General features: G+C 47.8%; 1 protein-coding gene across 4 annotated transcripts in view; it reads left to right on the top strand.

Annotated features, from left to right (window-relative positions):
- POU2F2 (POU class 2 homeobox 2) overlaps positions 1-12,221 on the top strand; it is a 38,026-nt gene that overhangs the window by 21,010 nt on the left and 4,795 nt on the right. For 2 of the 4 annotated variants that reach the window (XM_081275681.1, XM_081275683.1), the window contains 9 exons: positions 5,289-5,394; positions 5,538-5,629; positions 7,999-8,160; positions 8,310-8,451; positions 8,544-8,692; positions 8,769-8,945; positions 10,384-10,450; positions 11,609-11,810; positions 11,940-12,013. In XM_081275681.1, coding sequence (XP_081131807.1) covers positions 5,289-5,394; positions 5,538-5,629; positions 7,999-8,160; positions 8,310-8,451; positions 8,544-8,692; positions 8,769-8,945; positions 10,384-10,450; positions 11,609-11,810; positions 11,940-12,013 — 1,171 coding nt within the window. The remainder of the gene's footprint in view (positions 1-5,288; positions 5,395-5,537; positions 5,630-7,998; positions 8,161-8,309; positions 8,452-8,543; positions 8,693-8,768; positions 8,946-10,383; positions 10,451-11,608; positions 11,811-11,939; positions 12,014-12,221) is intronic. The other 2 variants (XM_081275682.1, XM_081275684.1) reach the window with 1 other exon arrangement.

Genomic DNA, 12,221 nt, shown 5'->3' with positions numbered 1-12,221 from the left:
CGGTGGACACAACATCTCTGTTTGTACGTGGTGCTGAGGATCGAACCCGGGCTGCACGCATGCAAGGCGAGCGCGCTACCGCTTGAGCCACATCTCCAGCCCTCAGTATATTGTTTTCTCCAGGTGCAGGGACACACACCTGTAATCTCACATACTTGGGAGGCAATGACAGGAGGATCACAAGTTAAAAGCTGGTCTTGGCAACTTAGCAAGATCATGTCTCAAAATAAAAAATAAAAAGGGCTGGGATGAAGCTCAGTGGTAGAGCACCCTGGGTGCAATTCCCAGTATACACATACACAAAAAAGTGTATTTATGTATTGTGTGTGTATATATATATGTATATTTTTCACGTCATTGCTTAGAAATTATAGAAGTTATCAGACCTATTGCTGGATCCTCTTATTTGATGTGCTTGTAAAGAAACCTACAGATTACTTATTACAATTTAAAATATACTTAACTGCATTTCAATATGATTGATTTAATTGAAATCCCATGTTTTATTTTGTGTGTTTTTAATTCTGAGAATGGAGTGATAGCTTGTTTCAGATGTCAAAGAATTCATGGCATAAGCCAGGCATTGTGGCACATCCTGTAATCTCAATGACTCAGGAGGCTGAAGCAAGAGGATCACAAGTTCAAGGCCAGCCTTAGCCATTTATTGAGACCTTCAGTAAGTTAACGAAACCCTTTCTCAAAAAATAAAAAGGAGCCAGATGCAGTGGCACACATCTGTAATCCCAGTGGCTCAGGAGGCTGAGGCAGGAAGATCAAAAGTTCAAAGCCAGCCTCAGCAAAAGCGAGGTGCTAAGCAACTCAGTGAGACCCTGTCTCTAAATAAAATACAAAATAGGGCTGGAAATGTGGCTCAGTGGTTGAGTGCCCCTGAGTTTAATCCCCAGTATCTCAAATAAAGTAAAATAAAAAGGGCTGGGGATGTAGCTTAATGGTAAAGCAGTAGATGGTTCAATCCCCAGTACTGTTAAAAAAAGTGAGGACATATGAATGTGCAGAATTACATTTCATTAGATCCCTCTCTGGCTGCTTTGGAAGAATGGATGGTCAGGGGCAAATGGTATGGTGGCTTCATCCAGGATGGTGACAGTGGGGAGAAAAAGAAGTAGAGGGAGCTGGTAGAAAGTGAGTTGGATTGGATGGATAGCAGAGAGAAAGGGAAAGTAGGAACCACAGATGGCCCCTGAGTCTTGGTCTGCTTAACTGGATGGGTGTGGATAAGTTTTTAAATCTATATTTCTCACCATGAGATCCTCTACAACCCAGGATTCACTTTCCCCATCCTCTCTCCTGCTGATTCAGGATGCAAATCACAGACACCTCTTTTAGGCTTCTGGCAGGAAAGGGGAGTTTTCATTGAGAATCATGCTAGGGAGAGGTACAAGTTACCAAGTATTTTAATCAACATACTAAGAGTCACAGCAAATCAGAAAAAAATCAAATAAGACTTTCTAGTTTTTTTCCATTGGATTCAATCCAGTGGGCATATAATGGGGGTTTCTGAGGCTCTTTTAAGGGTTATGGATACAAGAAGTTAAATAAGACATGCCTCTTCCTGCTAGAGTTTCAGTCTAGCAGAGGAAGAAAGTACATCAACAAACTTGTTGTCTTGTGAGAGGGCAGCACAGAGCAGGGTGGGTCTCCTTTTCTGAGGCCTGAAGAGTATACAGTCTGGAGGACTTTGAAATAAAAAGAAGACAATATTATGAAATATTAGGTCAAGGGCTTTGGAAGGGTCTATTGTAAATGGAGGGCTGTAAAGCTTACTTTTTTTGCTTTGAAGTTCATCTACATCTGAAGGGAGACGGCCCTGGGCATGTTATTGGGCTGCAGTAGTTAGGAGAAGGAAGGCAGAGTGGACTTGGTCTCACAGGATATAGTGGAAGACTTCAAAACCCTTACACTGGACACTGAGGGGACTGGCAGCTAGAGGGAGGAAGCATCAGCATACCTCCTCCTCTGCTGGCAATGGAGAAAGCAGAGGCTTCTCCTTTCAGGGAGATAGGGAACAGCCTTGAATTGTTGTAAGATGAAAGGTTGGAAAAGCATGGATGTTGGTCGCCACTATTTGGGTGGGCGGGGGCAGGACACCTGAATATTTGTTTGGACAAGGTAAATGTTCCAAATCTAAGAAATGCAGAAGGATTTACAGCATGACCTGTTTCTGGTATAGTTTTCCAAATATTATCTATGCATACCCAAATCAATACCTATATTTACACTTTTTACATAAATAATTGCACATCATATCTATTGTTTTGCCTCTTGAGATTTCCACTTGTCAGGACATTCTGGAGACTTGTATATCAAGACACAAAGAGTCTTCTTTTGATGACTGCGTAGTGTCCACTGTGAAGCTCCACCCTAATTCACCCACCCATCCTCTATTGCTTCATGACCAACTGATTCCTACTCTTGCTAGAACACTGCATGCTGCTGGGAATATCCTTCTATGGAGGTCATTTTGCACAAGCGTGAATGTGTCTTTAAGACAAAGTCCTAGCAGTGGAACAGCAGTGTCAGAGGATATGTAATTTGCAATTTTTATAGACATTGCCAAGTTCCCCCCCACCAGTCACGGGAAGAGTGTTTTCCCACATTTCCACTGTGGTGTCTTGTGCACTGTTTTCATCTTTGCTGATCTGAGAGATGAAAAGAGCACCTCAGTGTAGTTCTATTTGTTACTTGTGATGTGAATTCACTGTACTTCCTTTGGTAGGAGCTCTCTAGAGTACTGGATCATTAGTATTTTTCTTATGGATTTGTAATTGCTCTTTATTAGAGAAATCAACCTTTTCTGTCGAGTTGCTTATATTTTTCTCAAATGGTTCATTTCCTGGGACATTAAATTGGTCTTTAGCATTGAAAGGAATTGAGGGGCATATGCCAACACCCCAAATTTCCCAGAAGAGAAAAATATCATAAGTAATGTTATAGCTTTCAGCTACATATACATAAAATTTATTTATTTATTTATTTTTTTAAAGAGAGAGTGAGAGAGGAGAGTGAGAGAGAGAGAGAGAATTTTTTTTTAATATTTATTTTTTAGTTCTCGGCGGACACAACATCTTTGTTGGTATGTGGTGCTGAGGATCGAACCCGGGCCGCACGCATACCAGGCGAGCGCGCTACCGCTTGAGCCACATCCCCAGCCCCTACATATACATAAAATTTAAATGATGAAGTATGAGTTTTTGTCCATAACATGAATATGTGGAACACCTACTGGGTGCTAGGTGCTATTCTAGTGCTAAGGATACAGTGTTGTGATGGAAAGAGTCAAGATCATGCTCTCATGCAACTGACCTCCTAGTGAGGGTGGCACACTATGAATGAGGAGACAGAAAGAGCCACCCCTGAAGTCTGATGAGGCAAGAAGGAGGTGAAATGGGGATTGAGAAAGGGAGGTGGGGTTGTGGGCATCTCTGAGGAGAGTTTGTATGAGAACTAGAACATGCCCATAGAGGGAACTGAATGTGCAATGGTCCTGAGACAGGAAAAAATTTGGCTCAGAATAGGGCTGAGTGGCTGGAGAGGACAGAAGGAGGGGTTGAGGTCAGGGAGAACTGCACAGGCCTATATAAAGGCCTTATACTCAGGTGAAGAGTTTTGATTGCAGTGTGTATGGGGGTGTTGCTTTTCCTTTTGGAAATGTCCAAGCATAGAAGTAGAGAGGCTGATGTAGTGAACCTCATATGCCCACTGCCCAGCTTAACAGACACCAACATTTTGTCAGTCCTACTGGCAAGTTGGATTTCATCCATACACCTCACTTTTTTGGTGGTGGGGTGGGCTGGATTTTATTCCTCTGTTTCTTCCCCTGCCTGACACCCTTAAAAGAAAAACTTCACTGAGGTATAACACATACAGAAAAGTGTACATAGACATACAGCTCAATGAATACCTACAAAGTGGGCGTGCCCATGAACTGGCATCCAGAAGCTTCCCAAGCTCCTGACAGGAAATGAAACGAGGAGATCAACAGGTGTTCTTTTCTGCAACTAGCTTCTTTCACTTAGGAGGCTCAGGAAGTTGGTGCTATTGTGTGTGATGTCAGGTAGACTCTGGACGCTCATCTTCATTGCTGTAGCATCCATTGAATTATTTACCCACCCTGCTGTGAGGCACTGGGGCTGTCTTCAGGTTCTGGCTATTTCCAATGGCCTACATGGACATTGTAGCCCGTCTTGTGGAGAACATTCATACACATTTATGGTGCTTCATACCCAGGGGAGGAATTGCTGGATCATAAGGCAGGTTAGGTTCAGTTTCAGTAGATACTGGATTAATTTACTAGGGCTGCTCTAACAACCACAAATTGTGTGACTTAGACAAGAGAAACTACTTTCTCCCAGTTTGGGGGGCTAGAAGTCTAAAACCAAAGTGTTGGCATGTTGATCCCTTTGAGGGCTGTGAAGAAAACATCTGTTCTGGAAGTCTGTCCTTGGCTTGTAGAAGGTCATCTTTCCCCTGTGTTTCTTCACATCATCTTTTCTCTGTTTCCAAATTTGCCCTTTTATCAGGACATCAGTCATAATGGACTAGAGTCCACTCTAATGACTTTGTTTTAACTTGATCATCTGCAAAGACCCTGTTTCCAATAAGTTTATGCTTTGAGGTTCTGGAGATTAAGATTCCAGTATATCTTTTTATCAATTCATAACAGTGCAAAAGAGTTGCCCAAAGTGGCTTTGCCAATTTACAAAGCCTCTATTTGCTGAAGTATTTTAAAACAAATTTGGGGTATCTATTCACTTGTCTTAGGAGTGTTTTATAAAAGAAGACTTAATTTTGATTTACATTTTTAAAGAATATTTATTTTTCAGTTGTAGTTGGATACAATGCCTTCGTTTCATTTATCTATTTTTTTATGTGGTGCTGAGGATCGAACCGGGGCCTTATGTGCTCTGCAAGTGCTCTACCACTGAGCCACAACTCCAGCCCATTTGGTTTACATTTTTAAACAAACCTATTTGTTCTGCAGGAATGTATGGCAAGGCAAATATTTCATTAGGAAGGAAAAATAAATAAATAAAGAGCGAGCTCTCCTAAGACTGCTCATATGGGACTCTCTGGTACCCCATGGCAAAAGAAGCCTCTGGGTGCCCTCAGCTCAGGGTGCTGTTCAGAGACTGATGGACTCCCTTGCTGCCCAGTGCCAAATTGCACTGTTCCTGTTTTAGTCCCTTGGGGACTGAGGTGATACAGAGAGGGAGGAATCTGGCCAGGACTCAGGCTGATGGTCTTTCTGTCCATCACCTTTCTGCCAGGACATACAGCAGCTCCTCCAGCTCCAGCAGCTGGTGCTTGTGCCAGGCCACCACCTCCAGCCACCTGCTCAGTTCCTGCTGCCGCAGACCCAGCAGAGTCAGCCAGGTAAGTCTCCTCTCCTGTCCCTGCTCCCTCACAAAACAAACAAACAAACAAACAAACAAAAATCCACTTCCCTGATGCCTCAACAGTGTTCCCTTACCTCCCCCATCCCTCCCTCACCCTGTGTATCCCCCATTTCTCTCCAGGCCTGCTACCGACACCAAATCTATTCCAGCTACCTCAGCAAACCCAGGGAGCTCTTCTGACCTCCCAACCCCGGGCCGGGCTTCCCACACAGGTGAGAGGGTCCTCTGAGTGTGCCCAGGTCAGGCTAGTAGCAGGGCCCTTGGCTGGGTGAACAGAGGTGGTGTGTGTGGGGGAGTCTCATTTTCATTGCCCACCCCAAAGCCACAGGAACCAAGACAGAAGCTGGGGAATCTGCCGCAGATTTTCTGTGTGACCCCAAAGCATGCTTCCTGTCTGGATCAGTGCCTTCCTCTAGAGAACGAAGGGAGTCAAACTAGACTAGTGCTTCTTAACCTTTTCAGGCACACAGACTCCTTTGAGAATCTGAAGAAAGATTTAGATCTGATGATCCCCATGCCCTCAAAATGTACGTCTTAACAAACACAAACTTTCAGGAGGTTGCAAGGCTTTCTGTTAGAAATGCCTTGGTTTCTTCCAGCATGAAACTGGAGGGTGCTTGTGAGCAAGGCATCTGTTAGGCGCTAACTCATGTTCATTTCCCAGACTTAGAGTCTGTCCTGGGAGAGGGACCCACAGATGTTTTATTTTACCATCATCAGCTTAATTCCCAGAAAGCACCAATTTCCAGCTTCTCTTCACAAATCAGAATGTCTTGCAAAACTGATGTATATTCGTGATTACCTGGAGGCAGTGAGTGAGTCGCCCCCACCCCGCCCTTAGAAAGGGTATCAGCTCTCCAGGGCACCTCAGGGTCCTCTTGCCTGGACCCCTTTCCTTCAGTTTGCTGCCTGGGTTCTAGAGTTTAATGAGACTCTTTCACACCTTTTACTTAGTTCAGTTTTTTTTTTCCTTTTTTTTTTTTTCTTGTACAACCCTTTCAGAAAATATACAGAGGTTGGGGGTGTAGCTCAGTTAAAGAGTGTATGCTTAGCCTGCTCAAACCTCTGGGTTCAATTCCCAGTGCCCCCCAACACACACACACACACACACACACACACACACACACACACGAACTAGTTCAGAAAGACTGAAAAGTTTAAAGACCAATACAGGTCTTGGCTACAGTGCTGAAATTCAAATGCTCTGAAAGTCAAGGTGTTCTTGCAACATTGGCACCAGACTCATTTGGCTGCAAAAGCTGCCCTGCCTAATATGGGGCAGTGTATGACTTCCTATGTCTCTTGGTATAATATTCCTGCTGCTGCAGAACTGCTAATGTGTCTGATTACAAGGTAATGCCTTTAGCCTGATTGGGAGGTGTCACCTTATCTATAATACATGCCCTATATATAAACTTCCCAAACTCTGAAAAACTTAGGATTTCCAAACCACAGCTGGTCTCAGGGTTTGGGATCATCAGGGGTGACAGACATCCCTATTCCTACCATCTGCTTTAGACTTTTTATTTTTAGAACAATGAAGCATTCCAGATAGAACTCTTGCTTCTTTGCCCATCTCTCTCAATTGTCCTCCCTGTCTTTGTTTTTATATTTTATTTGCAATCTACAATTTTGGGGAGGTACCTGGACTGGACTCAGGGACACTCAAACACTGAGCCACATCCCCAGACCTATTTTGGGTTTTATTTAGAGTCAGGGTCTCACTAAGTTGCTTAGCACCTTAGTTTTTCTGAGACTGGCTTTGAACTCTCAATCCTCCTGCCTCAGCCTCACAAGCTGCAGGGAATACAGGTGTGCACCACTGCACCCAGCCTATCTACAATTTTTTTATGACTTAAATTTTTTAGAGCAGTTTTAGACTCACAGCAAAACTGAACAGGGAAGGTAGATCCCATATACCTGCTGTCCTTCACATGCAAGCCTTCCCCTTTATCAACATCCTCAACCCAAGTGGTGCATGTGTTACAGTCAGTGAACCTACATGGACACATTGTTATTACCAAAGTCCATAGCTTGAACATCAGGGTTCACTCTTGGTGTTGTACATTCTATGGGTCTGGAAACCCACTTATTTTTAACCTGATTCTTCCAAAACCCTAGTGAGCAGCCAGAGCAGCAGTGATGGTTTTCCCCCTTGTAGAGGGAGAAAGGGGGGGCCCAGGGAAGTTACAAGCCTTAGCCTGAGCTGTCCAGCAATTCAGTGGCACAGCCAGAGCCAGCCTTTGATTCCTTGGTGGAGAGGAGGAGGGAAGTACCACTCCCCTCCTCCTCATTCCAGGGAACAAGCACTTGGCAAAAGAAGCTGGCTGCTCCTTCTGGGGGATTGCAGATTCTAAGGGGCAGTGCAGAGAGTTCCAGGCAATGACAGGACCCATGAGGGGCAGCAGAGTGGAACCTTTAACGGGATTGACAGTGAATGTTGAGGTGCTTCCTGGGGCAAGTGGTGGGGAGCCTGCAGGAAGAGTCTGGACTGCAGGGAGGGACCAGGGACGCGCAGACACTGCTGAGCACCATCCTCGCCCTCCGTCCTGCTTCCCACCCCACCTGCCCGCCCCACCAGGCCGTGACCCGCCCCACGCTGCCCGACCCGCACCTCTCACACCCGCAGCCCCCCAAATGCTTGGAGCCACCATCCCACCCCGAGGAACCCAGTGATCTGGAGGAGCTGGAGCAGTTCGCCCGCACCTTCAAGCAACGACGCATCAAGCTGGGCTTCACACAGGTCTGGGGACACCCTGCAGGGTGGGAGGTGTGCAGCGTGGGGGTGTGGTCAGTTGATGGGGGTGTGGGGAGTAGACCGCTAATTGACGGGCACCCTAGTACTGGAAGACCTCTCCCTGACCTCAGCTCCGTATTCACCCCATGGCTCAGGGTGATGTAGGCCTGGCCATGGGCAAGCTCTACGGCAACGACTTCAGCCAGACGACCATTTCCCGCTTTGAGGCCCTCAACCTGAGCTTTAAGAACATGTGCAAACTCAAGCCTCTCCTGGAGAAGTGGCTCAATGACGCAGGTGAGATTGGGCTGGAGCTCTAGGGTTGGGGACCTGATGCGGGCTGTGGTGGGGGGAGGGCCCTCTCAAGCCCATGTCTCCTCCTGGCACAGAGACTATGTCTGTCGACTCAAGCCTGCCCAGCCCTAACCAGCTGAGCAGCCCCAGCATGGGTTTTGACGGGCTGCCCGGCCGGAGACGCAAGAAGAGGACCAGCATCGAGACAAATGTCCGCTTCGCCTTAGAGAAGAGTTTTCTAGCGGTGAGGCCCCATCCTCCTTGGCGGCCCAGAGGGTGGCAGGAGGGAAGACCAGTGCTAGCGAGCCCTCTGCCCACAGAACCAGAAGCCTACCTCAGAGGAGATCCTGCTGATCGCCGAGCAGCTGCACATGGAGAAGGAAGTAATCCGCGTCTGGTTCTGCAACCGACGCCAGAAGGAGAAACGCATCAACCCCTGCAGCGCGGCGCCCATGCTGCCCAGCCCAGGGAAACCAGCCAGCTACAGCCCCCATCTGGTACCTTGAGGGCCCTGTGGGGGGCAGGGGAGCCACAAGCCCGGTAGGCACCTGTGTGAAACAAACCTACCTGGTTGTCCACAGGGCCTAGAACAGAGGCCCCTGGGGACAGTCACATAGAAAGTACAGTCATACCGTGAACACAGGGTTTCCAAGCACAGATATACACCGACACAGAGTTCTCACAGGGACATAGCAACATGGGGATGGATATATATGACCAGGGAATGGACCAGGCTCACATCCATACAGAGACAGGGAGAGGTGTTTTTTTTTGTTGTTGTTGTTGTTGTTGTTTTTGTTTTTGTTTTTACCTGGCGGGGACATCATTATACCCAAGGGGGAACCCTCAGGACCACAGCTTGTGCACAGGCCCACTCAGTATCATACACAACTGGGACATCCTTTTCCCATTCCTTTATTTCCATTTGTGGAAAGGGCTCCAGAGGAGTGCTACTCCAGAGAGGAGCCCCCTGCCCCAGGGGTGTGGAAGGAAGAGGGACCCTTTGAGCTGAATCATAAAGGATAAGCCAAAGCCGGCCATGTGAGGAGAAGGGCCTCGCAGGTGAAGGGAGTGGTGTGTACACAGGCCTAGATGCTGGAGTGCCAGGCTTATTTGCAGGAACTCCTGGGCAGTTTTGAGTGGAGCTGCAATGTCGAGTGGGGATGGCTGGAGGCAGGAGCCCCAAGTTCATGACGAGGAACTTGAATTTGATCTTGAGTAGTGAGGAGCTAAGATGGGGAGGGACAGGGTCAAATTCAGCAAGGCTTCCGGGGCTGATAGAAAGGTGAGATTGGACGTAGGGATGATCCCAGGAAATCAAGTAATATGACATCCCAATACTGACACAAAGATTTTATCTTTGAGGGCAGGTGTGGCTGGGTGCAGTAGCACATGCTGGTAATCTAAGCAACTCGGGAGGCTGAGGCAGAAGGATCACAAGTTCAAAGCCAGCCTCAGTAACTTAGAGAGATCCTCCCTCAAAATAAAAAGTTAAAAGGGCTGGGGAGGTAAAAGGGTAAAGTAACCCTGGATTCAGTCCCCAGTACCATAAAAATTTTTTAAAAAGGCAAGTATCTTCATTCTGGGAGAACCAATGTCAGCAGGAGCACAAAGAACAGTTGCTCCTCAGTTCAGTCACTATAGGAAGGACATGTCATTGGAGGACGTGAGACGGACTAGAGAGTGCCAGGTGGGAGGCAGGGAGACCTCTCAGTTGAGAATTATTCCTTCCTGCTTGTGACTCAGACTCACCTAGGGTAAATGTGAGGAAAGATATAATGGAAAGCAAGTGACATAATACAAATGTAGCATTGTATACAAAGTCCCTTCTCCCCCATCCCTTGGGGAGGACAGTGGGGGTCATATGCACAGGGAGCATCATGGGGGTTTCTGGGAGACAATGGCCTAAACATACCTCTTTTTCTCTCTCCCCAGGTCACACCCCAAGGGGGCGCAGGGACTTTACCATTGTCCCAAGCTTCCAGCAGTCTGAGCACAACAGGTCAGGGAGGGCAGAAGGCCGGGAGGGGAGTGGGAGGATGCTGCACAGGCTGTAGCCTGAGGTTCTCCAGTGGCTGTGTGGCCATGGGCCTCAGGCTGAGTCTGGAGGTTGGGGGTCAGGGGGAGTAGGAAGGACAGAGGATAGAAGGCAGACCCTCCTCCTCCTCCACCAGAGCACCAGGGCTCTAATTTGCTCCAGGATTTCCTGTGAGAAAAGCATGAGGTGGCTAAAAAGTGACACACATAGCTTTTGTCCCTGGCCTCTGTCATTTATAAGCTATGTGAAGTCAAGAAGTTACTTTACCTCTCTGAGCCTCAATTTTTGTAATGTATATTATGAAAGGCAGCCACTCGGCTAAGATATGCGTATAAATATACACAGACCAGAGTGCAGGAACTGGAGTGGCTCAGTGGTAGAGTGCTTGCCTAGCATGACAGAAGCCCTCAGTTCAATCCTCAGAACTGTAGTAGTAGTAGTAGTAATAATAATAATAATATAAACAAACACTATATTGCCCCCTTAGTTTCCTCAGTTTAAGAAATCGTAAGTAGAGGTTTATAAATAGTTAGTGGGAGCCTGGCACCATTCTAAGCTCCTTATAAAGCTTATAGACTGATTTGTCACACCCATTTTATGAGTTAGGTTCTATTATATCCCCATTTTCCAGAAGAAGGAACTGAACATTGGAGAGGTGAAGGCGCTCATCTCAGGGCACAGCTGTGACATGACAGAGCCAAGAAACTTAATCCCAGACAGAGCATACTGGCCCTCAGTCCCTCCCTGCCCTGCATGCCCATACTCATGCCCTCTTTTTGGCCTCTAGAAGGAGTCCCTAAATGGGGTTTTGTCTCCTGGGTGCCCCATTTCTTGTCAGTGTCAAAGTGGTTCAGGTATAGTTTGCAGATCCAGCATCTGTCTGGCACAGGTTCAGTAGGAGGCCGCTGCTCTTACTAAGGTTATTGGGAACCACTTTCCCATTGCAGAGGCACAAGGAGATGACTCTGGGCTCAGGGAAGAGGGAACAGGGATGTCTAATCTGTTCTGCTGAGGAGATGCTGAGTGAGCTGAAGGAAATGACAAGCTGGGGTTGATCCCGACTTCCTTGATGGGGGACTTAGTGGAAGCTGAAGACCCCATCTCTCTGTCTCTCTCTGGCAGTTACTACCTTATCCTCAGCTGTGGGGACGCTCCACCCCAGTCGGACAGCTGGAGGGGGTGGAGGCGGGGGCGGGCCCGTGCCCCCCCTCAATTCCATCCCTTCTGTCACTCCCCCACCCCCGGCCACCACCAACAGCACAAACCCCAGTCCTCAAGGCAGCCACTCGGCTATCGGCTTGTCAGGCCTGAACCCCAGCACAGGGTAAGTGTGCAGGTGCAGGCGGGGAGGCTGTGGGGAGACGCTGGGTCGCTGCTGCTTTCAGGGTGGGGAGCTGCACCCCAGTTCCCGCAGCTCCCTGCCCCTGCTAACGCCTCTGCTTTGCTCTTGCAGAAGCACAATGGTGGGGTTGAGCTCCGGGCTAAGTCCAGCCCTCATGAGCAACAACCCTTTGGCCACTATCCAAGGTGCGTGCTGCCTCATGTCACTCCCATTGTCACCAGTCCCATCCTCTAGTCCTGTCCCTCAGGGCCTTGAGCCCCCTCCCCCTGCATTTTGCTCCAGCCATGCCATCCTGCCCCTGCTCACTGCATCGCTGGCCTCTTCATCCCCATCTTGCCTTTGGGGAAGGTGTGAGGGTTGCTGATGGGGGCAGTGGGACAAATGGGGAGACAG

This window comes from Spermophilus citellus, assembly GCF_964194105.1.
Source record: "Spermophilus citellus genome assembly, chromosome: 18".
Lineage (NCBI taxonomy): Eukaryota > Metazoa > Chordata > Mammalia > Rodentia > Sciuridae > Spermophilus > Spermophilus citellus.
The sequence above is the reverse complement of the archived record's forward strand: the minus strand, read 5'-3'. Positions and strand labels throughout refer to the sequence as shown.